At 37.9% G+C, this 27,574-nt stretch overlaps 1 protein-coding gene across 1 annotated transcript in view; it reads left to right on the forward strand.

Moving 5' to 3' along the window:
- The window catches only part of dlgap2a (discs, large (Drosophila) homolog-associated protein 2a), a 73,421-nt gene that overhangs the window by 36,945 nt on the left and 8,902 nt on the right, over window positions 1-27,574 (forward strand). Inside the window, exons 3-10 of the mRNA XM_073826653.1 lie at window positions 900-968; window positions 2,386-2,536; window positions 3,318-3,537; window positions 12,954-13,013; window positions 15,911-16,063; window positions 18,325-18,563; window positions 26,136-26,224; window positions 26,348-26,802. Coding sequence (XP_073682754.1) covers window positions 900-968; window positions 2,386-2,536; window positions 3,318-3,537; window positions 12,954-13,013; window positions 15,911-16,063; window positions 18,325-18,563; window positions 26,136-26,224; window positions 26,348-26,802 — 1,436 coding nt within the window. The remainder of the gene's footprint in view (window positions 1-899; window positions 969-2,385; window positions 2,537-3,317; window positions 3,538-12,953; window positions 13,014-15,910; window positions 16,064-18,324; window positions 18,564-26,135; window positions 26,225-26,347; window positions 26,803-27,574) is intronic.

A 27,574-nucleotide genomic window follows, 5' to 3' on the forward strand; every position in this document is an offset into this window, starting at 1 on the left:
GTGCGCTTTTTCCACCCACAGGAGACCACCACCGCTGACGCGCCGTACCGCCAACACCGCAGTGAAGAGTTCTTTGAAGAAGAAATGGCTTGTTGCGTCTCTCATGAAAAAGATCGGCTCCGATGCGAAATGCTGTCTATGCATTGCACCTGCTGTGTATTTATGCTCACGCTGTGATCAGCGACAGCTGGATGCAATCATGCATGCCAATGTGCATTGGCTCGTTTAGTTTACACACGAAGAGGATTGGTATCTCTAAAGCGATATCCCAATTCGTCGGTCTCCGACGTGACGTCGAAGAGACCGACTGAGAGGGAACCTGGTTCCATAGATGTTCAAGAGTCTTCATGGAACCATTGATGCCAGTAAAGAACCTAAGAGTGTATAGTGGACATCTATGGTGGCCAACAGTTGAAGGTCCAAATTGCAGTTTCAATGCAGCTTCAAAGGGCTCTACATGATCCCAGCCAAGGAATAAGGGTCTTATCTAGTGAAACAATCTTTAATTAAAAAAAAAGTATATACTTTCTAACTACAAATGCTTGTATTGCATTAGCTATGCGCATCTTCACACATTATGTAATGATGTTAGAAAGGTCATACGCGGTTAGCCCATCATCTGTTCAAAAAGGTAGGGTAGGGTGAAAAACTCCATCTCATTTTCTTCTCCAACTTCAATATTATCTGACATCATTGTTTTACCTTTTTTACCATTATTTTTCCGCTGGGAACATGTAGAGCCCTTTGAAGCTGCATTGAAAATGCAATTTGGACCTTCAAACCATTGACCACCATAGCTTAGAGCATCATAACAGAAGTGATTTAACTCATGCATTTACAAATAAAAAATCTTTCAATCTTTCTTTTGATCCTAAAAAGTATCTTATCTCTATTTACAGCTCATACCGTTTGGACAAGTCAAGCCGAGACATGGTCAAATACCTCACCAATATCACTGCAGATTTAAGGTGAATATAAGCAAACAAACACACTTAGCTGCTTGAAACTTATAAGGTAAGGTAATGTAGACTTTCTGGCATAAATAGAAAGTAAAAGTCATCTTCTAATCGTCTCATAATCTTTTAGTCACTCCCCTTTAAAGAATGACTTTTGTAAAATAGCCTTATTGTTTTTCTTTCTCTGTTACTTTCCCTCCTTCCTCCCTCTTTCTTATTTGTGGAGTCCTGTGTTGTATTTTAGGATGTATTGAATGCACAAGCACAGCAGCTTTTTAAGTAGCCTTTAATTTGAATTGTACTTCATTTTCCAGCATTGATTGGATGCTTCAGCACAGCCAATCGAAATGCCATTTTTAGGTTGCATTGATACATTTGGAGAGAAAGAAAGAGAGGAGGGCTGTAAAGAAAATAGATACAGGATTTAAAAAAAAATGTTACACAATCCTTTGTTTAATAATCCTTAATTAGATAGATCGATAGATAGATAGGTCGATAGATAGAATTTTTACTTTATATCCCGCAAATTCTGACTTTTTTCTCCCAATTCTGACTTATTTCTCAAAATTGCATGATATAAGTTCACAATTTTGAGAAATAATATCACAATTCTGAGAATTAACAGAAATATTCAGAGAAATATCCTGATATAGAGTTTATATCTCGTTGTTCTGATTTTATAACACAATTTTTACTTTATATCCCGCAATTCTGACTTTTTTTTTTCAAAATTGCATCATATAAATTCACAGTTCTGAGAAATAATACCACATTACTGAAAAATAACATATTCGGATCATATACTGAATAATATCATATTACTGAAATATTCTGATATAGAGTTTATATCTCGTAGTTCTGATTTTATAACACAATTTTTACTTTATATCCCGCAAATTCTGACTTATTTCTCAAAATTGCATGATATAAGTTCACAATTTTGAGAAATAATATCACAATTCTGAGAATTAGCAGAAATATTCTGAGAAATATCCTGATACCAAGTTTTGTATCTCGTTGTTCTGATTTTATAACACAATTTTTACTTTATATCCCGCAATTCTGACTTTTTTTTTTTTTCAAAATTGCATGATATAAATTCACAGTTCTGAGAAATAATACCACATTACTGAAAAATAACATTCGGATCATATACTGAATAATATCATATTACTAAAATATTCTGATATAGAGTTTATATCTAGTAGTTCTGATTTTACAAATTTTGACTAAGAAAAAAGTATTGTAAAATGTACACTCACAATTGCGACAAAAAAAATCTGATTTGTGAAATAAAAAGTTGCAATTATCTTTTTTTTATTTAGTGGTAGAAGGGCTTCCAATAGCTAGATAGACAGATAAAATATATATATTTCTTCATCTTATTACCTTTCCTTGCTTTGTCCTCATTGCATTTGTCACTGCACAGTCAAAGCTACCATCTCCATACCTCTAGGGAAATCCATCCCAGCATCACACTGGAGCCGTCTCCCAACTACAACTCACCGAAGTTCCGCTCCAGGAACCAGAGCTACATGAGAGCAGTCAGCACCCTGAGCCAGGCCAGCTGCGTCAGCCAGGTCAGCCAGGTGAGAGTCACATCTGCCCGGCTTCACAAAGCTCAAGGTAATCCAAGGTTTTTTTTACATCCATCACAGTGCAGCAAACCACAACACATACAGAGGATTTAAGGCCCATTTTGCCATTTATATACAATGTAGTTGTGTTTGTCTGTTTTTAAATTGTCAGATTTATCAGCCTCTAACATCTAAATCTCACTCTTAAAGTGAAGTAATAGGGGTTTTATTGATTTGGCTTGAGGTCTTGCAACATGGTTTTCATTCTCCGAGCCCCCATTTTGCGCACACGCTCACTCTCGCTTTCCAAGCGTCATCAGTGGCTTGCTGTGTTCATTAGAGGATAATTCCCTTTCAATGGAACGCGATGGCAATCTCGGATTTTAGAGATTGCTAAATGGGAATCTGATGGGTAAGTTCAGCTCGACTAGACAGATATCGCTTTATCACAGAGATGCTCATCTCAGATTTTATGAAGCGATTTAAAAAGGTATTCCTAAGGAATGGGAAGGATTTGATGAAAGCATTTCATTTCCTCAGACTTCGGCAGGAAGACTTGATGTTTGATCCGCAGAGATTCTGCCGTGACCATATCGTGATTTTTATCTCACGTACAGTCCTGTGTAGATAAGATTACTCTGCACACTGGGACTGAGGGAGAAATATAGGCCTAACGGCAAATAAAGCCAAGAAAATAGAAGAAAGCAGCCGGAGGAAATAAGAAGGGAGGATGGTTAGAAGAAACATGCTGAGATATATTGTCTGGGTTTTTCTGGTTCTACAGGTGAGCGAGACCGAGGTTAACGGCCAGTTTGAGTCGGTGTGTGAATCCGTGTTCAGCGAGGTGGAGTCTCAGGCCATGGATGCTTTGGACCTGCCGGGCTGCTTCAGGACACGCAGCCACAGTTACCTACGAGCCATCCAGGCCGGATTCTCACAGGACGATGACTGTGTCCCCTCCATGACATCATCCACTGTCACCTCCACCATCAGGTCCACAACAGGTAAGTGGGTTTGTTTTGTAAATATCCGTGCACACCTGTGTCTGGTCTCGGCTTGTGTTTGTCTCAAAGTAGGAGTTGTCGAAAGATTACAGAGAAGTTACTTTAAAAATGATTTAGGTTTGCCTTCAAGCCAAAATTAACCAAAGCTATCAATGGTAAATAAATTAGTGAATAAACCTTGAAACAGTATTTTGTGTGTTTGCATTATTCACTATGTCTCTTTGCTGGGATGTAGTAAAAAAAAAGATTTTGGCTATTTACAGTTTGATTCGCAGGTCCTATTAAAGTTAATAGCCAACTGGCAATTAACTAAATTTTGCTTTCTTGCCAAAACCAGTTTTTACTCTCTTTTAATGCTTGGCAAATAATCATTTTGGACTACAAGATCTTCATAGGATACTCATAGTCTGATTCTGATCTTAAAGGATAACTATTGCCAAAATGCAACCTGGGCTGTTTTTTTACTGTAAACGAGACAAACATATATCTAAAAGCATAATTATGACAAACGAGACGTTTTTGAGATTGACCGTGATTTCTTTTTGTTTTCAATGGCCAGTGAATGGGAGTACTAGGGGCATAAATTTGATATTTTTACAACACTAAGAAGGCTCGACACACTATGAAACTTTGCTTGAAGTATCGCCTGGGTCTCTACACATGAACTCGAGCATTGAGAACATTGTTTGTGTGCACAGAGTTTACTAAAAAGAAAGTTTTTGAACAACTCACTTTCACTGTTTGAGTCTCGCAATTAGCCGTGCATTTATATGGAAATATGCTTTAGGAGCTATCCATCCTCGCATTCGGAGATTGACACTTCTTGACTGGCAAGACGGCCACGAGCGGAAACTCAAACAGTGAAAGTGAGTTGTTCAAAAACTTTCTTTTTAGTAAACTCTGTGTACACAAACAATGTTCTCAATGCTCGAGTTCATGTGTAGAGACCCAGGCGATACTTCGAGCAAAGTTTCATGGTGTGTCTAGCCTTCTTAGTGTTGTAAAAATATCGATTTTGATGCGCTCAAGGTTATGCCCTTAGTACTCCCATTCACCGGCCATTGAAAACAAAACGAAATCATGGTCAATCTCAAAAACGGCTCGTTTGTCGTAATTATGCTTTTAGATATATGTTTGTCTTGTTTACAGTAAAAAAAAACAGCCCAGGTTGCATTTTGACAATAGTTATCCTTTAAAGGAGAAGTTCACTTCCAGAACAAAAATGTACAGATAATTTACTGACCTCCTTGTCATCCAAGATGTTCATGTCTTTCTTTCTTCACTTGTAAAGAAATTATGTTTTCTGAGGAAAACATTTCAGGATGAAGCTGCTTCAGGATGAAGCTGCATTTAAACTGCATTTTGGAAGTTTAACCTCGCGGGCACCATAGAAGTCCATTATATGGAGAGAAATCCTGAAATGTTTTCCTCAAAAAACATAATTTCTTTATGACTGAAGAAAGAAAGACATGAGCATCTTGGATGACAAAGGGGTGAGTAAATTATCTGTAAATTTTTGTTCTGGAAGCAAACTTCTCATTTAAAGGCTTTAGGGCATACTTGAATCTTGTAAACTTCAAAAAAGAACAAAATGTCAGTTTCAAAACATGAACGTTTAGTTTAGTGATTAAAGAATTTTATGAATTTAGGATTTGCATGACTTAAATGGATAGTTCACCCAAAAGGACCGTTACTCATCTTTGGAACACAAATTAAGATAATTTGGATGAAATCCAAAAGCTTTCTGACCCTGCATAGACAGCAACGCAATGGACATGTTGAAGACCCAGAAAGGTAGTTATAATAGTCTATGTGACATCAGTGGTTCAACAAAAATTTTATGAAGCTATGAGGATACTTTCAAAACTAACAACTTTATTCAATAATTCCATCTCCACTGTGTCAGTCTTCAACGTGCATTCACGAGAAAACCACAACCCATTCACCAATTTTTGGGTGAGCTAACCCTTTAATTGTTGAGAACATAAATGCTGAATTCTCTGAAGAGTGAGGAATTTGTAAATTAAATTCAGATCAGAGGCAAAGTTGATGATTATTTTTGAATGAATGCATCGTACTACATGTAGCATGGCATGCTTGCATGTGAACTGCTTACAGCCGAGTGATTGATTTGTGTATGGCTTCATAACCCAGGTAAGTGCTGGTGTGCCTCAGAGCATAAGAATATGAACCCTATTGAATTCAATCCCCAAATTTTTGTGGCAAACAATAAAATGGTGAAAAGTGAAAAATCCATTTTTTTTAAATATTGTGTCCAAATTAAGATATGACCTTTTTTATTCTTCCACTGTGTGTTTTGTCTCTCAAGATTTTCAATTTGGATCTCTACCTTGTCCTATTTTCTGCCTCAGTTGACTCTTGGCTAACAGACAGGGAGGGGGTGAAAAGCAATGATGGAGACACGAGGTGGTGTGTATTGCGATCCCAAAATGTTTCTCAGTCGGATGATTGTCACTCTGTGGGCTTTCTGTTTCTCACTCTTGCACATCTCCTAGTCTCTATCTCTCTTTCTCCCTCTCTCACTTTCTCTTCCGGGCGTGAAGCTGGTTTTAAACGCAACAGTTTTGAGTTCTCTCTCCCACAGGGTCCGCAACTGAAGCTGTGCTTGAGCGTTTGAGAGTGTTTAAGGGTCAGTGGTAAAACAGGCCACCTAAATAAATGTAATTAAGAGCTTCAGAGTCCAAAAATCAGAGTTTAGACCAAGATAGACAGTAAATATGTTCTGGCGTTTTTGCACTGCCTTCTCACTGAAATATGCTTGCAGAATAACGAGCAATATTGGCTTTCTCACAAAGGGAGTCTCTTTAAAAACACTTGATTTTGAGCTTGATATGACTAAATCCATTATAGTAAGTCCCAAATATTGTGCAACAGTGACTGGGCAAGGAATATTTTAAAGAATATAATCACTGATCATAAAAATAGCATGTGTTAAAGTAATGAGCTAATTTTTTTTTTTTAATTTGGCTGTTTGTGTGTCGAGGAACCGGTTGCAGACAATGATTCCCCCAGTAAAGACCTGGTCAGTGATGGGTCAAAGTGGACCGCTCATGTTCAATAGGGTTCATACCTGCTTTGCTGAGACACACACACACAAAAAAGAGACTGAAAGCTTTTGCTCGCAATTGCCTCCTTTCAAGGCACAAAGCACAGACCTGCTCTGTCAGAGGGACCTGATGATGCTCTGTGAGATGCCGTTGTTATTATACCCTGCAGGTGTCCTCAGGCTTCAGTTCTCTGTTTTGTGCTTTGAGAGATGAATATATGCAAATAAAGGATGGAGTGAGAAGGCAGAGTAATAACAGAGAAAAAAAAAGCTGTGAGTCAAAATGGGATCTGTTTGCTAGCGTGATCACAATAACTCAAAATAACTAGCTCCCGTCACCTAAAGCACAGGGAGCCAAGATTGCGTTTGTTGCACACTGAGCCAAACTCAAAACAATTTGTACGATTTTACAAAAGCTGTTTGATTTAAATTGTGTATATACTTCTCTGAGCATCTTCTTTGTAAATAATTAATCCCTATATTCCTTCAACGCATTGTTAACATTTTCATCTGACCTGTGTGATAACATCATTCACACACGCAAAATTAGATTTGGCCTAAAACTTATTTTGGCTCACATATATTTGGTTGAACTCTAAATGGAGCCTGCAAACAGCACAAATCCCCAGCTGGCCTCACCACTGGGCACATTATATACACTGGCATTTTTATATTTTTCTTCCAGAGGGAAATGATGTGCTGGAGGGCACTGGTTTGCTTAATGAGGACAATTTACCCAGCGAGGGCCCAGACTTAACCTCCATGGCCCGTGGGAATACGGGGCTCCGTGGGAGAGGAGATGAATCCAGCACCCTTTATGGTAATAGCTCACCTACCACGACTCCCTCGTTACCCTCGCTGAAAACGAACGCGCCCATCAGGCCACGGCCTGTTCAGTCAAGTGTCCAGGAGACAGCGGATTTGGCCCTGGCCATCAGCCAGCAGTGGCGGGAGGATGTGTCAGCCATGCGTAAAGAGTTAGCCGAGCTCAGGAAGGATCTGTGCACAGAGCTCCGAGCTTTCAACAGAAACTTTTCCACCTTTACGCAACATTACAGCACTTGGTCACCGAACTGGGTGAGAGAAACCCAGACAGCTGCTCCTCAGGTGTCCGTCAGCACCCAGGCAGGAAACAAGACCCTGGTGCGACAGAACACGGCAGACGCAGCGGTTAACTGCCCCTCACCGGTTGATCCAAATGTTTTATCCATGTCTCCCTCGGAACCAGCAGATAAAAATGTCCTGCAGGTCTCAGCCTCTTCACCATTCTTTCAAACCGACCCCAACTCAGAAATAGCAGACATTGACGATCCTACTTTTGCAAATCTTACCCCTCCAGATCCGATTGATGTAGCGTCGCTTTGTTGGCCTGATCTAGATTCAGACTCCATGACTCCTCCAGATCCCCCAGAATTGGTGCCAGAGGTAGAACCATATTGCTTTACGAAGTCATCCACTCCTGAGCATGGGGAGTCGGTTGTTTTAGACTTCACAAATGTAGAACTAGTGAACCTGGCCAGTTTGCAATGGCCTAAACTGGATCCGGATTATACTGGCTCTCCACTCCAGGAATCCCTTGATTGTCCCTCTCAAGAATCTCCGGAAGAACTTAGTACATATACACCGGACCACGGTAGCACAATTACACAAGAAGAGTCGGTTCTAGAATCCATGCAACCGTTGTCACTGAATCATCCAGATGAAGAATCTATGGACTACACATCACTAGAAATGGACTCCGTTGTCCTGAGTCCAGTGACTCCAGATTCTATGAATCTTCAAGACCTAAAATGGCCAAGCTTAGAATCTCTTGAGCTCAATGTTTCTGGCTCTCAAAGCCCATGTGCTGTAGATCTAGGCCTGCCGAATCCTCCGACCCCAGAAACTGTTTATGAGTGTTCTTATGAAGCCACAGTACAAGAACCACCCCTTCCAGAACTACTGGACACCATTTATCTCCAACCTGCCACTCCAGAGCCTGAATCCAGAACAGATTCGGACATATCAAACCCTGCAAGTCCTGAACCTCATTTTCCTACATATCAAAAGTCAGCTGCACATGAACTAGACACTCAGGCTCTTGTTTTGTGGTCAAAAAAAGAAAAGTTCACAGGCTGTGGAGAAGAAAGTGGTGCCATGAATGCCCCAGAGTCTTACTCTGAAGAAAATAATGACCAGAATGTAGATTCTTCTGCCCCTGTTATAAATTTCCCAATCCAGCCAGACACTGTGGACTCAGCTCCCCTAGAGTCTGAGACTCTGTTCTCCGCTGTTCTGTGCTCAGTTGAGTCAGATCCTGAAGTTACTAGCATAGATGAACCAATGTCACAGGAGCTGAACCCACCTGGACTTGCTACAATAGACCCAGCGACTGTGCACCCTTTCAATTTATCCCTGCTGGAGCTCCAGTCAGCTTTAGATGTATCTAAGAGTGCAACAAGCGATAATGGCTCACCAAAGGGAACAGCAGCCATAAGCAGCCCTTCTCATTCACTATCCGGTAGGGATTTCCTGTGGATTCGGTGGCAGCGGAAAGCACGTGGACGGCAGCCGATGTCCCGGAGTGCCAGTATGGAAATTTACCACAAGAAATACTCAAACAATTCAGAGATGTCCTATATGTCACTGTCACTCTGAGCTCTCCGAAAAGTGCATGAAGCTACACGGGGTGTGCAATAGATAATCACATGTAATATTTACAGGCAGAAAACAAGACTGTTAGGTTATGTAGCAAGATGTTTACAGGTTTGTGTCTCTCAAATGTGTGTGTGAGATTATAGAAGAGAGAATGAGAAGTAGAGAGTGTGAAAAGGGAAGGGGTAGGAGATTGTTACAGTTGAAGCATAGATGAGGTTATGAGAGAGGCTGTAGCTAAAAGCAGTCTGACGACAGCAATGGCACTGCATTAGTGTACTTCAGACATTCAGCACCTATTTTACACTGCAAAACTGGTCACCATGAACTTCACTCCTCTCTAGGGACACTCTCTGGCTTTACAGAGACTCAAATTTATTTTAGTAAATACTGTGATTGTTTTTTGGCAGAGAACGAAGACTTCCAGTCAAGACACTCTCTCCAATGAACTCTAGAAACTACCGAGCAAACTGTAAAATAAATCTCTGTACAAACTGTTCTCGGATCAACCAGAAATTTGTACTTTGGTCATGCTCTCTGAGAGCGGGTGGTAGAGAGAATCCTTTTTCAGATGGAACGAGTCAGACTATGAACTGTATGTTGGCCAAAGACTACCTGAAACAACTGCATACATTTTATGGATTTTGATAATCTTTTTTCTCTGAATGTAATGTAATGGTTGTTTCTCCGGTGTGAATGATGGAATCCTTTATTCCGTTTACTCATGGTCTTCAGAGCCAAAGTCTCACTGTAAAAGTGGAGGAAAATTTAGTACTGTGAAAATTTCAAAGACACAACGGCTATGTTATGATACTCTGTGAAGTGACTGCTGTTTCTTTTTCTATTTTTTGCTCAAATCTTATTCTGGTGGGAAATAGGAACGAAAACATGTAGAATGTGATATTTTTCTGGGTATATTCATATATGGAAATATATCAGATGTTAATATTAAATGAAGATTTCTTAAGATGACTTATATTTAAGGAATTTGGTTATAGAGGTTTGAAGCACTGCTAATCGGCTGCGGTTACATGAACGTACACTGAGCATGTGGGTCATTCTGAAGCTTATTTAAACATGGGATATAGATTTACAGGCCACAGAATTGCATATGGATTGGGAATTAAAACCTGTGGTGTAAATTGCACATTATTTGTACAGTTAACTCTAACCTTTTTAACAAAATTGATCATGCACACTTAAAAATCCATACTAATCTTGCAAATCCACACTTGTTATTATAAACGAGATTCAAGATACTGTTAATATAATCCTAAATGACCACATATAATATATTCCCCAGTGATTCCCTATATTATAAATGTATAGACTGTTGTATACTGTGATTTGTTTTGTTTTGATTCCTGCAAACTTACACGCACAACTCTCATTAACTGCTGAGAGAGCTCCTCATCTTTACAACAAAATGCCAGTTCATTTGTGCCGGTAGGGTTACTAAAGTTATTTGATGTCAAATCAGCAGTATGTATTATTATCCACTTTATGTACATACATATATATCAGGGTACTAACAAAAACACTCTGGCTATCTCTATCAGTTATGATTTGGTACGTTTCAAGAAATGCAGTGCCATGGCCTTGTATCTGACAATCAGAGGAAATGTTGAAACCAGATACAGTGATGACGTTTTAATTAAAATAGCAACCGTTTACATCTAATTGGTATGACAGAGTCATACTAAAACTGAAGTAGTACCTTAAGTAGTTAATGGAGATTGCAGGTTTACATGATTATTATTAGCAGTGAATGTATTTTTTATTAAGTGGTTGTAGCTACTGCATCTAATTATATTGAGATATGTTTGTTTATTTATTTGGTTATTTATTTAAAAGCTGAACTTTCAGAGCTCTCTGCATTTTTGTTAGTCAGCCAGCCAACTGACAGACACTTGCAGTGAGTTTTAAGAACAGTGCAAGACTTTAAATGTGTTTCCCTAGAAATTAAACCTGGCAACATATCTTTAATCTGTAAATATTTAGTGTTCGAATGGAAATTTTGGCTAATTCCCAGTTCGCATGTCTCTACTACTGTATGTGTAGTCATGAAATGGTCTTAATGCAGCATTAGAGAGCCATTACAACAAACAACCATGTTTTTCTTGTGTAGCGCAAAATGTAAAAATTATTGACCTAAAAAGCACAGAACATTCACTAGATATCGTATACATTGTTGACATACTGTTTTCACTTAGTGTGATTTGAATCCTTATCTCCCGTATTATCTAATACGACTAGCATGCGTATTGGGATTTAGCCATTGCTAACAGGTCTTCCTTTATTCATAACAGAGCTCTCAGGCCTTATTTTACAGCATTGTCCACACATTGCCCTCTGCTGTGCTGGAGAGCTATTTCTTGAGTAATAAAAGTGGGTTTTACGTACATATCTAAAACAGACCCACAGGTGCTTAAAGTGCAGGACAAAACTGACTGTAGCAAAACAAATAAACACATTAAGATTCTCATTGGTCCCATACCCACTATATTAAGTCATTGCAAATCATTTCAGTGAGCTGGAAATACCTGACAGAGCCTTATGGCTCATTTAAGTGTAGTAAAAGCAGTGTTTCTCTGGGTGGAGGGGTTTCCTGGTTTTGTACATTTCCATTGGCTGCTTGTGCATTGTGTGCCTTGTCTGGCTCATGAATGTGGGCGTTTAACCACCCAGCCTCAATATTGTTGTGCCACTGTGATTATATTTGATTTTTTTTTTCTTAATGGCTTCAAAATGTCAGAATGAACGCACTTTGACTGTAAGGTTTCAAGTATTAACCACAGAGATCTGAAGCCTGAAAAATCATGTGAAAATAAGCCTCTCTATCTCTGTGTATCTTCACTTCTGACAGCTGATTGTTGTTTTTTTCTGAGATCATCTTAAATGTCTGCAATCATGATGATCTGTAACTAAGTGAATGTTATTAATTTCATTAAATAATAAAACAAGAACTTTTACATCAGAACTTCAACTGTTGTAGACCGTTGCATGGTGGTCTCTGAACTAGGAGTGTATTTTTAAACTCTTTGTTGTGAGTAAGCTACAGTACCTCTCTCTTCTCATTTCTCTTCACACACACACAAGTATGCATCCTTTTGTTTTCTCTGTACTGGTAAGCTGCATTATGCTTCTTGATCTGCTATAATAATTTCCTGTAATGATATTAATTTCCTGTTGTAGGCCCCTACAGGTAGATAAAGTTTATAGCTGAGCAAATTGCCACAAGCAGTAACACTTTAGATGTCATTGCAAATAATCTAGTGTGACATTACTATAAAAGCACAATGTGATGAGAAGGTGCTGCGAAGCAGCACTAAACTGATGTGTAGTTTTCAAGAGATTGCAGCATGCAATAATTTCAGTTCTGAAATTGTTAGCTTTTTGAATTAGTTCAGGTCAAAGTGAAGTTTGTTTTTACTGTTTTAGTGGTTTTGGGTTTTTCATTTTCTGTGGTATGTGGTTTCTCAAATACACAGTGGAAGAATAATTTTTTGGTTTATTGAAAAGGATGATAATTTTTCATCAGGTGTTTCTATAAGCACTTTTATTTTCCAACTGTAACTACAAAGCCTATGATGCAAAATTCAGCTTTAATGTATGTTTACTGAGCTCAGAATGACGTGTGGTTGTATGTTTGTGTCTGTGTGTGTGTGTGAGTGTTGTCTGGCTTCAAAAAGTTTATGCGTATGTTTGCTTATAGGAATTCAGTTCCATCTCCCTTCTTCAGGCAGTGTGGACCGTCCTTCTCAACAACCACCAGGTAAATTATAGCTTTAACTTTAAAGCTTTGAATATTTATACAAAGTAGGGCTCATGTTCAACTACCTTTATAACTAGTCATTAATTAATAGTATTTGTTTGGCTTTATTTCTTAGCAAAATGTTTCTTCTGGCTACAGCGTATTTCAATGTGCTGACAGACCCTTCTACACCTCTCTGACACTTCTTTTAACCTTTTAGCTCAACCTCCTATACTCACAGATCTTTACAGATGCAATGAAAACATCAAAAATATAATTTGTCCCCTTTTTTCCTCTTCTTCCTCTGTATGTTTTGTTGTTGTCTGCAAGGCAGCACTGGGTTTAACATCTTTAGATATTCTAGTTATACACTACCAGTCAAAAGTTTCTGAACAGTACAATTTTTAATGTTTTTTAAAGAAGACTCTTCTACTCACCAAGCCTGCATTTATTTGATCCAAATTACAGCAAAAACAGTCAAAAAAATGTGACTGTTCATGCTGTTCTTTGGATCAAATAAATGCAGGCTTAGTAAGCAAAAGAGACTTCTTTAAAAACATTAAAAATTGTACTGTTCAGAAACTTTTGACTGTGTATGTTATGTTATGAATTAATTCATCTGAACCACTAATGTTCAAACTGTTTAATAGATGATTTCAGTTTTTTTTTTCTTTTTTGAAATTTCAAAGCACAGTATTTACAGATTGTAAAACAGATAAATAGTGTCTTTTTAGTCTTTTTTTAGTGGCCTTGGTTTATAAGTATTTTTTCCCATTCAATATTAACATTTCTAAAGTCTTCATTTAAGTTATGAGTCTTGAACCAAACCAACCAACTACAAGGGGAATCACATCATTACAAACTTTGACTTGACTTTTACTTCTGAAACCCGACTGTTGCACTCTGTTGACTTTTATTAAAGCACTAGTTCACTCAAAAATGAAAATTCTGTCATTAATTACTCACCTCATGTCGTTCCAAACTGATAAGACCTTTGTTTATCTTCTAAACACAAATTAAGATGTGTGTGTTGCAGTACTGTCTTGAACGCATGTCAAAGAGAAGGGAAGAAATTGTTGAATAAATCATTATTTTAGTTTTCTTTGGGTTTGAAGTATTCTCGTTGCTTCATAACATTACGTTTGAACCACTGATGTCACGTGGACTATTTTATCGATATCCTTACGACCTTTATGGTCCTTGAACATAGTAGTCGCGTTGCTGTCTATACAGGGTCAGAAAGCTCTTGGATTACATTGAAAATATCTTAATTTGTGTTTTGAAGACAAACAAAGGTTTTACGAGTTTGGAATGACATGAGGGTGAGTAATTACAGAATTTTCAATTTTGGGTGAACTGTCCCTTTAAGAACAATGTTCAGCATTCAAATTCGCACTGACATTAATGACATTGCTGTGGTATTTGCATACTAAACTGTTATTGGTTTAATTTCTTACATCTATTTATATACTAAATTGTGATTGGTCCTACCTTCCTTGGGTATATTTCACCATTTATTGCTGTTTAATGGTTCTTGAGTGCAGCCAACTTGAAACAAGAGCGTCATGACAAACTTTAACACTATTATTTTGCAGCCTTGTAAACACTAGTATGTCCTCTTGTTTAGTCATTTTGTCATGCACTCTCACAAACTCTTTCCTCACTTCTTCTCTCTCTAATGATGAAAGCAGGGTGTCATCAGTCTTAGCTCATTTGATAAAACCAGCAGCACAGAAAGAGTTATGAGTCCCTGTTGCATTATTTGTTTGGCTATAACATCTATTTTTGTACCAGTGCTGAATCACTCTGCTCAGTCCTTCTCCTCCTCTCTCCTTCATTCATGCCTCTTCAATGTCTGTCTCTCACTCCCTCTTTGACGATCCACCTTTCTCTTTTAATCTTTCCTTATCTCTCTTTCGTTCAATCAGTCTTTCTGATTCAGTTGTTCACATGACCTTTCTGTGAGGTTTTAAAGCTGGCTGATGTGGTGAGAGGTGGTTTAGCAGGGTTTGACTTAAGACATACAGTGGGGGTTTAAAATTTTGAGAACACTAGTTTTTATGCTTCTTTTATGAATGATATTATCATCATTGTGATAATTGGATTGAAAAGCCAAATTGAAGGAAATTTGGATTTCCCTCTTTTTCTTTAGGGTTAGGCAGCGCTCAAGGCACATACATTTTATATATCTCAAGTATGATTTGAGATGATCCAAAAATGGAACCAAGGGCATCTGAGGAGTCGCATGGTCATTGTCACAATTTACTTAGGAGGTAGAATTATTTTTTACGCCATAGCATTTCTCTTTTTCCTTAACTTTCTTATTCTTTTGAGGTTGAAATTAGATTTTGAATCTCAGGTTTTCAGTGTAACTTTCAGAACCCAGTGCTTCAACATGTGACTCACTCAAAAATAACTATACTATGCTGCAAACATGTTTCATTTGGTTCACTGTAGGTCATAATAGACCAGTGAACATCTTTTCTGTCACTTTCGATTACTGTGACTCCAAACTTTTGAACGGTGGTTTTCATCCTATCCTCCAAAAATCTAAAAATGTACACTAAATTAGAGGACACATCCAAATCAAAGATCCATTTATCTGCCTGGTCCAGCTGTGTGGATTAGAGCAGGAAGAGATCTGCGGATAACCTTTTGCTCATCAGAATGCATGGCAGGCTTCACAGTCTGTTTACAAGAACATTAGAGCGCTATTTCACAATGTTTTTCTTCTTTATTAATGAAGACGGGGTTTGTTATAAAACTTGTTGTCAGCAGGCTAATTTTTGAGTTCAGCAAAGTGTTTTCGTTAAAAGTCCTGCTCAGTATTTAGAAAAGTGGGCAGTTAAATATTTGGTAACATCATGTTGATCTACAGGAGGTATTTGACACTAAACCTCTTTCTCTCCATCTAACAGCGGTCACCTACACACCCAGTACACCCACCTATAAGAGGACCCCTCCACCCGTGCCCCCTCGTTCCACCTCTAAACCCCTCATCTCCATCACAGCGCAGAGCAGCACAGAGTCCACGCAGGACGCCTACCACGAGGGACAGCTGGCCAGAGGAGGTATGTAAACTAGTGTTATTTTAGTATTATTTATAAACTATTATAGTATGTATTAATATTTCACTTCATTTGCTTTTATTTTTTCGCATTTTTAATTTTAGTACTTTAGATCATTACAGTTAGCTGCCAAGGCAACACTTTTTTTGTTTTCATCTGATATTTATATTTGATTTGATTTTTGTCTTATTTAAATTACTGGAAAAAAAGTTTTAGTTACCAATAACACTGCTTTAAACTAAATAATATGTTTCTACCATATTTCAGTTTAATCTAAAATCTTGAATCACCACTAAAAAGAACATCCAAAAATGAAACTTCTGTCATCATTTACTTACTCACATCACATTCCAAACCTGTATGATGTTTTTCTTTAGTGGAACACACAAAAATATATATTTTAAAGAATGTTTTAACTGTATTTGTCCATACAATGATTTTGAATGGGGTCTAAAACAACACTAAACGGCACGCTCTGATGAACGTGTGTACAATAGTTAGCGGTTAAATATGGTTTTAATTATATGGATTGCCATTCACTGCTTGGAAGAGCCAGGACATTTTTTTATATACAGTTGAAGTCAAAAGGATATATGCACCTTGCAGAATCTGCAAAATGTTAATTATTTTACCAAAATAAAAGGGATCATACAAAATGCATGTTATTTTTTATTTTGTACTGATCTGAATAAGATATTTACATATAGTCCACAAAAGACAATAATAGTTGAATTTATAAAAATTACCCTGTTCAAAAGTTTTCATACACTTGATTCTTAATACTGTGTTGTTACCTGAATGATCCACAGCTGTGTTTTTTTGTTTAGTGATAGTTGTTCATGAGTCCCTTGTTTGTCCTGAATGGTTAAACTGCCCGCTGTTATTCAGAAAAATCCCTCAGGTCCCAAAAATTCTTTGGTTTTTCAGCATTTTTGTGTATTTGTACCCTTTCCAAAAAATGACTGTATGATTTTAAGATCCATCTTTTCACACTGATGTCAACTGAGTGACTCATATGCAACTATTACAGAAGGTTCAATGCTCACTGATGCTTCATAAATAAAAACAATGCATTAAAAGCCAGGGGCATACTTGTGAACAGAATGAAGATGTGTACATTTTCCTTATTTTGCTTAAATATCATTTTTTTTTTTTTTTGTTTGGTACTGCCCTTCAGAAGATACATACATGTTTCCCAGAAGACAAAATTGACCAGTTAAATTTACCCTAATCTTCAAATTCAAAAAGTTTTCACCCCCGGCTTTTAATGCATCGTGTTCCTTCTGGAGCATCAGTGAGCGATGGATGGATCTCAAAACCATACAGTCATTGATGGAAAGAATTCAAATATCAAAAATATTCAAAAATGCTGAAAAACCAAAGAATTTGTGGGACCTGAAGGATTTTTCTGAAGAACAGCAGGCAGTTTACCTGGTTAGGAGGACAAACAAGTAACTCATGAAAAGTCACTAAACAAACTAAACAAAAAAAAAGAAAAAAGAATTAGGTGTAGGTAAACTTTTGAACAGGGTTATTTTTAATATTTTTAATTTTTAAACATTTTTTTTATTTTTTTCTCTTGTGGACTATATGTAAATGTCTTTTATGTTAAATATCTTATTCAGGTCAGTACTAAATAAAAAATGACATGCATTTTGTATGATCCCACTTATTTTGGTAAAATAATTAACATTTTGCAGATTCTGCAAGTTAACTTTTGACTTCAACTGTAACTTAGATTATATTTGTCTGAAAGAACAAAATCATATACACGTACGATGGCTTGAGGGTGAGTAAATCATGTGGTAATTTTCCTTTTTCTGTCAACTATCATTTTAAACTTAATTGACAGCATTTGTGAAAGAAAAATTATAGTGGAAGCAAAAATTCTTTATATAGTGCTTTATGATTTTATAAATTTAATTTTTAAAATGTGTGCTTTCTCAAGGTTTTTTTTAGTCATTTTAGATTTTTATCCTTTATGTTGCAATGGCAAGAAAGTTATACATTTGAATGTAACTTTAAACAGCCAAGGCACGTAATCAATTTTCTTAATATTAAAATCATGGTAATATACAATCAATTTTTAAAAGAAAAGGAGGGACAGGTGAAAATTTATTTTTGTGGTAATCAACGTTGTGTCTCAAGTGCTGTTAATTAAGCTTAACCTGTAACAGATTTCTTTAATTCTGAACACTGCATTATTTACAACCTTACTATAGTTCTCAAAATGACACCAGCTTCTCTTTATGCTTGTCCCACAGGAATCTGGGGTTCTGATGGGTTGAGTCTGAGTTTGGGTCGAGCGCTTTATAACTCCACTGACAGTTTGGACAGCGCCAAGGCCGTCACTATCGCCATGGAAGCAGCTGCCATGGCGATGGCAGGAAAGAGACACCCCTCCACAGACAGCCATAGCTCAGTAATGACCTGTGACAAAGCTGTGCTGGTGTCCAAAGCAGAAGAGTACCTAAAAACACCAAGGTCCTCAATAGGAATACAGGTAAAGTACAATAGTTTATTCTAAGATCCTGAATCACCACGAAAAAGAATAGTTCATCCAGAAATAAAACTTCTGTCATCATTTACCCACTCTCATGACATTCCAAAGCTGTATGATGTTTTTTTTTTCAATGCAACACACAAAAAAGATTTTTTAAAGAATGTTTTAACTGTATCTGTACATACAATGATTGTGAATGGGCTCAAAAACAACACTGAAATCCATTGACTTCAACACTTCAAAAGATTTTTCAAAGTATTTTCTTTTGTATTCCACAGAAGTAAGAAATTCAGATTTTGAATTTTTATTTTTAATTGGAATCTTTATTTCTGGGTGAACTCTTGCTTTATAAGTGGGTATATTGTGGGTATAAATGGGTATACTGTATATAAGGAGTCAATTATTCTGCTTATACTAAGGTTACCACACCTCAAGACATTGCTCAGATGTTGTACTTCAAGACAGGTTTTTGTTTTTAAAACGATGTTGTGTGTAGGACTAATTTCTTACACATCTCTTCCCACGCCTCCTTTGCTAATTCCAAATCGTCATTTTAGACCTAGTAACGAATGCTTGAGCCATTGAAAGCAGACTAATGCAGTTTTTTAAACGTGTAAGCCATTCGTAGGTTCATTTCTTTGAAAAGTCTAGATGCTCTCAAAACATTTCTGCCAGCCTAACAACAGCAACACTGGCTTAACCAATAGAGTCGGTTTGTTTTGGGGCAGAGCTACCTGTTTGGCTGACCAATGGGAAACAGACAGTGTTTCCAGAAACCAGGGGTCCGTTCTTCGTACCTCGCTAACTAAGTTAGCTGGATTTGATTGTTGACGATTTTGCGTGATCTTGGATCGATCGGTTCTTCGAAGCTCATCCGGGACTTGCTGTCATAGCAACAGGTGCGCAAGCTTAAACCTGCTCTGGAGCAGGTTTATCTCATGTAAACAGGATTTAGGCTGCGCTCCTGGCGGGTTATGATTGGTTGATATGGCGAGGTCACATCTGATTGGTTAAAGATCACGACTGACGCGGACTGACTCACGTGGGGGAAAAAAAGTATCTTGCAAGAAAGTATATATATATATATATATATATATATATATATATATATACTACCGTTCAAAAGTTTGGGGTCAGTACATTTTTTTTTTTTTTTTTTTTAAAGAAATTAATACTTTTATTCACCAAGGATGTATTAAGTTAATAATTAAAAAATTATTAAAAGTTAATAATAAATAATTTACATTGTTATATATATATATCACAGGTTCCAAAAAATATTTGGCAGCACAACTGTTGATATTATCCAACACTGATGAATGATTTCTGAAGGATCATGTGACACTTAAGACTGGAGTAACAGCTGATAAAAATTCAGCTTTTCATCATTTTGCAATATTACTGTTTTTTCTGTATTTTTAATCAAATAAATGCAGCCTTGATGAGTATAAAAGACTTCTTTAAAGACTATTACAAGTCTTACTGACCCCAAACTTTTGAACGGTAGTGTATAAAAAAATAAAAATATAAATAAAATAACATATCAAGGAAAAAACATGTAACATGGGCAGCATTAACGCATTTAATGTGTTCACTACTTTTTGCCAGCCCTCTCTCCTTGCTTTTCCAGACTTTGCAGTGTTCCCTTGCGTTTTAAATAAACTCTGAAACTCCTGAAATCCCTCAATCAAGAGTTCTTGCTCATCAAAAACACTGAGCGCCCTCCTTCGACGTGTTCGCCGACCAATCAAAGCGTTGCCGATCAATGTTTCTACTATCGATACGTAGCCCCTTTTAAGCCACCCAGTGATCTCAAATAACTTCATCCAGCTATACTAATCATCAACAACAGGTGGGTTCGGAGAACCGGAATAGCGAGCTCATAGTTAGCGCGATGATTTGATCTTGGATGTGTCATTTGATCTTGGATGTAGTAAGCGAGGTACGAAGAACGGACCCCAGTTTGCAAACAGTCATTGTTTTGTTTTTGTTTTTTTTGTTTGTTTGTTTTTTTGCAGCTCTATTTAGAAACTTCCACTTTGACTAGCCTGAAAAGAAATCTGCCTTTCCTTTCCACTTCCCTGCTGTTTTAACTTGTCTGTCTGTTGAGAACAAAATATTCATGAACAGACTGCTGACAAGTGATAAATCCGACCCACAGGCACTCGTGTAAACTGAGTCTTACCTAACCAAAGTAATGTAGGTTATTTTAGAGTCCAAACATTGAAGTATATACGAACCCATACACCTCCACTCCGTGTTGTCATGCTAAAAATAGCTTCCTGTGAGTCATCATACCGCAATCCATTAATTAACATTCAACTCAGGCTTCCCTGAATGGGCTCTCCCTCTCTCTCCTTCCCTTAGTCTCTCTCTTTCCCCATCTCCTCTCTTTCGTCCTCCCTCCCTCTTGCTGTCTCTTGCCAGCAGTTATCTGTCTTTGCCTTGTGAATATCTGTGTTGAGATCATGTCCTAATAATGTTAAATGGGTTTGCCTCTCTCAGCCCTTTTAGCGCATGTGTTGTGCTTTCATTGTCCACACTGCCCCCTAGAGGTTATGCACAGGGAGCACAATTTTGTGCCAATGGGGGTGAATCGACTCCATAAATATTTATTACCAGTCATGAAACAGAATTTTGCAGCATTATTTTTATTAAAAAATATGTTTGCCCTCAAGACTGCAGTTATTTAGCTGTTTTTCTTGCATATTAGTGACAAACAGCACAGGTCTCTGTCACCGCCTCTTTCAATGAAACTGAATCTGCCACAGAAACAATTAAAAAACACATTATGTGTTTTTTGGCAGCGTAATGACAGGAATATTCCACATGTGTTACAATGGATAACAACTAGGAAAATTCATGGTGGTTTTAGCCTGTTTCTTCCCATTTAATTAGTTAGCTGCCATGGCATTAAACTTGGTAACGTGACTTGACATAGTGCCATTTGATCAACCAACAGCGTTAGTTTATAGCATGACTAGCTATTATGACTAGCTATGGTGCTTTTTGTTTTTGTACAGTGCCTTGCAAAAGTATTCATACCCCCTTTAATTTTTTCATGTTTTGTTATATTGCAGCCTTATGGTAAACTGCTTTAAATTACTTTTTTCCCACATCAATTTACAATCCATACATTATGACTAAGCAAAAAACAGATTTGTGAAAACTTGAAGCACCTTTACAGCTTTTTTTGGGGGGGGGGGGGGGGTATGATGCGACAAGCTTGGCACATCTGCATTTGGCAATTATCTGTCATTCTTCACCTTACCTCTTCACCCTCAAGCTCTGTCAGCTTAGATGGGTCTGGCAGACATTTTCAGGTTTCTCCAGAAATATTTGATTGAGTTTAAGCCAAGGCTCTGGCTAGGCCACTCATGGACATTCACAGAGTTGTCTACAAGCCACTCTTGCTGTGTGCTTAGGATCATTATGCTGTTGGAAGGTGAACCTTCTGCCCATTCTGAGGTTCTAAATGCTCGGACTGGGTTTTCATTAAGGCTATCTCTATATTTTGGTGCATCCTACATTGACGAGTCCCTCAGTTCCTGCCACTGAAAAACAGCCCCACAGCATGAGGCTGCTACCAGCACACTTTACTGTTGGGATGGTACTCTGCAGGTGATGAGCAGTGCTTGGATTCCTTCAAACATGATGCTTGGAATTCAGCTTCATCAGACCAGAGAGTCTTGTTTCTCACAGTCTGAGGGTCCTTTAGGTGCTTTTTGCAAATTCCAAGTGGGATTTCATATGTCTTCACTGAGGAGAGGATTGAGTGTGGCCACACCGCCATAAAGACAGGATTGGTGGAGTGTTGCAGTGATGTTTGTCCTTATGTAAGTTTCTCCCATCTGCATATATAATTATGGAGCTCAACTAGAGTGACCCTAGCTTCTTGATCACCAGTTCAACCAAGCCCCTTCTCAATAAATTGCTCAGTTTGGCCAGAAGGCCAGCTCTAGGAAGAGTCCTAGTTGTTCCAAGCTTCTTCCATTATGAATAATGGAGGCTACATGCGTCTGTGAACCTTCAATGCAGCAGAATTTTTTTCTGAACTCTTCCCCAGATCTATGCCTTGACGCAAGCCTGTTTCTGAGTTCTACAGGCAGTTCTTTTGACCTCAGGGCTTGGTTTTTCCTCTGATATGCATTTTCAGCTGTAAGACCTTTTCTGAGAGGTCTGTGCCTTTCCAAGTCATACCCATTCAAATGAGTTTGTCACGGTTTAACTCCACTCAGTGTAGTAACATCTACAGGTGATATGAGTGCCCCATGAAAGGGTATGAATACTTATGCAATGGAATCATTTCAGTGTTTTATTTTTAATAAATTTGCAAAGTTGTTACAAACCTGTTTTGTGTTTTGTCATTATGGTGAATGGAGTGTAGATTAATGTGGTAAAAAAGAAATTTAGAGTAGTCTAACATAAGGCTGCAACAGCAAAATGTGAAAAAAATTAAGGGGTATGAATACTTTCGCAAGGCACTGTACCCCTGGTCACTATCAGCTGCCCAGTTTTGAGATATGGTAAAATGTGACAGAATGAATGAAGTGGCACATTTTTCTCCACAGTTACCCTAGAGTACTCCAGTCCAAAGTACTATTTTGAGTCTGTAAAGGAACCCTAAGCACAGAGCACACATTATCAAACAGTGAAGGAAAGCACTGCTCACCTACTGTAGCTGTAATCCTTATGGACTGACTTGTGTCTGAAGAAACCTCATACCCTGGCCTTCATTCTTTCATGCCTGACAGCCTGACTCACTCAAACAGAATTCCTGTGTTCAGCCTTTCTGGTACTTGATGTTCTAGCGGTCAGACCAATAGATCAGGGACAGCTGATTTGTCTGATCTGTGATGTGAATCATCTTGTTCTCTGATTTTGAGGTGAGGTCACCCTTCCCCTGTCCTTCTTCAACACTTGTGTGAGTCACACTTTCTTCTGATGGTTTGATGTCTTAGCAGTGATGAACTCTTCTAAGCAAAAGGCATTTTTTTATGAAAGACCGACCTTCAGTTTGTTTTTACAGTTATTCAGGTTATTATAAAATGGATTTTAGCTAATTGAGCATATTTACCATCTCAGGAATACAATATGTCCTTTGCTACAAATACTTTTAATAGTGACAATTGTTAAAAAAATAATTTAAATAAGCTTAATTATTTAAAATAAAATAATCTATTAACATTTAATTGTTTGGGTCGGTAAGACTTTTTAAAGTTTTTGAACAAAGTCTCATTTTCTCACCAAGGCTGCATTTATTTAAACAAAAATACAGAAAAGTATACTTGTGATATATAATTACCTTTTAAAATAATTTTTTTTTAAATTTTAATCAATTGATTTATTCCAATGATCGCATCAGCCATTATTTCAGTGTCACATGATCCTTCAGAAATCATTCTAATATGCTGATATGATGCTCAAGAAAGTTTTTTTTTATTAAGTGTTAAAGTAAAAAAAAAAGTGCTGCTTAATAATGTTGTGAAAATCATGATCATTTTTTTAGGATTCTTTGATTAATAGAAATTTGAAAACACTGAATATATACAATAGTGTTTTAAAGTTTGTAATCCCCTTAGAACTTTCCATATTTCTGCATAAATATGACTCAAAACACCATCAGATTTCCTCACAAGTCCTGAAAATAGACACAGAGAATCAAATCAAACAAATGAGACAAAAATATCAACTTTATCATTTTGGGTTGCAAAAGTATGCTTTCAGTATCAGGTGTGACCCCGTTTTGCCGCAATAACTGCTGTTAAACGTTTCTTGTAACTGCTGTGTGCTGTACAGCAGCTTGTAGAAATTTTAGCCCATCTCTCAGTACAGAGCCACTTCAACTCTGTGATGTTGGTGGGTTTCTTCCTGTGAACTGCTTACTTTAGATCCTTCCAGAACATTTCAATTGGATTAAATTCCAGACTTTGACTCAGCCACTCCAAAACATTAACTTTGTTCTTCTTTAACTATGGTTTGGTAGAACGACTTGTGTGCTTGGGATTGTTGTCTTGCTGCATAACCCACTTTCTCTTGAGCTTGTATTCTCAGACAGATGTTCTGACATTTTCTTTTAGAATTTGCTGGTATAATTCAAAATTTGTTGTTCTATCAATAATGGTACGCTGTCCTGGCCCAGATGTAGCAAAACAGGTCCAAACCATGATACTACCACCATTATGTTTCACAAATGGGATTAGGATCTTATGCTGGAATTCCCAGTTTTTCTTTCTCCAAACATAGTGCTTCTCATTAAAAAAAAAAAGTTCTGTCCAAAAAACATCTCCCCAGTAGCCCTCTGGCTTTTTCACGTGATCTTTAGCAAACTGCAGACGGGCAGCAATGTTCTTTTTGGAGATTAGTGGCTTTCTCCTTGTTGGTTGTCAGTGTTCTCTTGATGGTGGACACATGAACATTAACAATAGCCAATGTGAGAAAGGCCTTTAGTTACTTATAAGGAAGGTATTTTTTCAATCTTGTGGACTATTACATGTCTTGCTTTTGGAGAGATCTTTTTTGGTCAGCCATTCTTGGGGTGGGTAACAGTGGTCATGAATTTCCTCCATTTGTACACAATATGTCTGACTGTGGATTTGTGGAGTCTAAACTCTTTAGATATGGTTTTGTAGAAATGTATTATAGAAATGAATACTTTTATTTAGCATGGATGCTTTAAATTTGATCAAAAGTGATGATAAAGACGTTTATACATTTATTTTTAACAGCAACTCAGAATATTAGAATGATTTCTGAAGGATCATGTGACTGGGGAATGATGCTAAAACTTCAGCTTTAAAATCACATAAATAAATTACATTTTAAAATAGATTCCAATAGAAAACAGTTATTTTAAGTCTTGAAAATATTTCAAAATGTTTCCTATTGGAACAAACAAATTCAGGCTTGGTGAGCAGAAGAGACTTAAATTATATTTAAAACATAAATCTAAAATGTCTTTGCTGTAGTTGACTTGACTAAACAACATAGTCACTCCAAGAAAGTTTCTTACAAGTTTACTTTATGCTTCTCTCATGGTTTATTAAGGCTTGAGTTTCCATCACCTTCCTCAGTGGCTCTTGATCAGGAAAGGATTGTTGTTGTTGTGCGTTTTTTTTGTACTTGGAAAGACATTTTTTCACTAAACTATGATGAAAACCACCCTATTTATTAAGCCAGATTACATAATGAATACAGTTATTAAAAATGAATCCTCTTCCTCTTTTTGAAATGTTTGGATAGAACATTGTATATTATTTATTATGTTACTTGTGGACTACACACTGTATGGGTGCTTTTTTATTTTTTGTCTCTCTGTTTTTCTCTAGACTCAGCCAGGTATATCACACTGAGCTTTTATTCCCCTACTGAAAATACAGAATAGAAAATTTGATAATAAAAGGGTTATAAAAACATTAAAAAGGTTATGATAATAACACAAAGAACCATTTACGATTCTGCACAATTTCTAGGTAACTATTGTAATGCTAATCACATAATTAGTAGTTATGCAATTAGTAGAAGTATGTACGTGGTCAAAAATCATAAGTTAAAACTCTGTTGTCATTGCAGGTGGAAGCAGCAACTGATTCTGAGTGTGAAAGCAAAGGCTCTCGAGAGTATCAGTCCGTTGGGATTCAAGTAGAAGATGAGAGACGAGGGTAAATTCCCTGCACCTCTGTTTTATCTCTATGTGTGAAGGGCTTGTGAGGTGCGATTTGCTGAAGTACCAGCTGAGTGTGAAATGTTGTTGGTCTCATTTGAGATCTTTCTTTCTAATACAGACAAGGCCGGTTTAAGCGGTCCAACAGTGTCACGGCTGCCGTTCAGGCTGATCTGGAGTTGGAGGGCTTTCCTTTAATGGAGGATAAAGGTCTTCAGTTTGGCGGAGGATTCCAGCGTCACAGTGAGCCCAGCACCCCTACGCAGTATGGCGCCGTTCGGACCGTCCGCACCCAGGGTCTCTTCAGCTACCGTGAGGACTACCGCACCCCCACGGAGCCCCCGAGTCCCCAGCGCAGCCCCGAGCCCTGGCTGGAGCCCTCGCCGCGGGAACCCATCGCCACCGTGGCAGTTACAGTGACGCCGCCCCAACCCACGGATTCGGGAAGAGCGTCACCCTCGTGCAGGAGAGACGGAAGCTGGTTCATGCAATTGCTGCACACAGAGACAAAAAAGATGGAGGGATGGTGCAAAGAACTGGAGGGAGAGGCGGAAGAGAACGATCTATCAGAGGAAAGTGAGTTAACTGAGCTCTGGTTTCACGAGCCGTTAAATCTCTATATTATAATATTTGTTTGGTGGAGAGTTTGGCTCCAGGTTTTAAAGTGTCAGGTATGAATCCAAAGAAGTGTCACATTTAACGGCGAAACGCTCGCAGAGCTCCAGGTTATTAGAGGCTCGCACTGAGAGTGCTGCCATGTGAGCAATTACGTCTGTCAACATCTGTCAGGTTTCCATGGCAAAGAGCTCAGAGCGGCACTGAGGCTCTGAACGACAGACTGAGGGAGATAATGCACAGAAGTGGATCTGAGAATGCATTAGAGTATGAAAATGTGAATCACTTGTGTTGTGGAGTTTATGAGATTTATGTATACGACTAAATTCACATACTTTCAGTAGATACTGAATTTGATGAAGAACTTGGTTCTTGACAGTCACATATTACTTACTGCATCTGCCATGTTGCCATTGATTTTTGACCCTGCTGAAAAAGCTGGTTCTTGTCATTTTTAAGATGCTCTTCCATCTGGTGTTTCTCTGGGTGGCCAACTGGTCCTGTTCAGCTGAAAAGTACCCAAGATCCTTATGAAAGCAGACTTAAACCAGCTAACACCTAACAACAAACTAGGCTAAGCTGATTTAAGAATAATGAAGGCCATTTACTTGGCTATTTTGCCAAAAGCAACACATTTTTTGGCACCTACAGCACTTCAACTTTAAAGAGCTGACATGGGGATAGCAAAGTGTCCACACCGCACAATCTCAGCAGATGTAGTTACAGTACACTG

This window comes from Garra rufa, chromosome 21 (assembly GCF_049309525.1).
Source record: "Garra rufa chromosome 21, GarRuf1.0, whole genome shotgun sequence".
Lineage (NCBI taxonomy): Eukaryota > Metazoa > Chordata > Actinopteri > Cypriniformes > Cyprinidae > Garra > Garra rufa.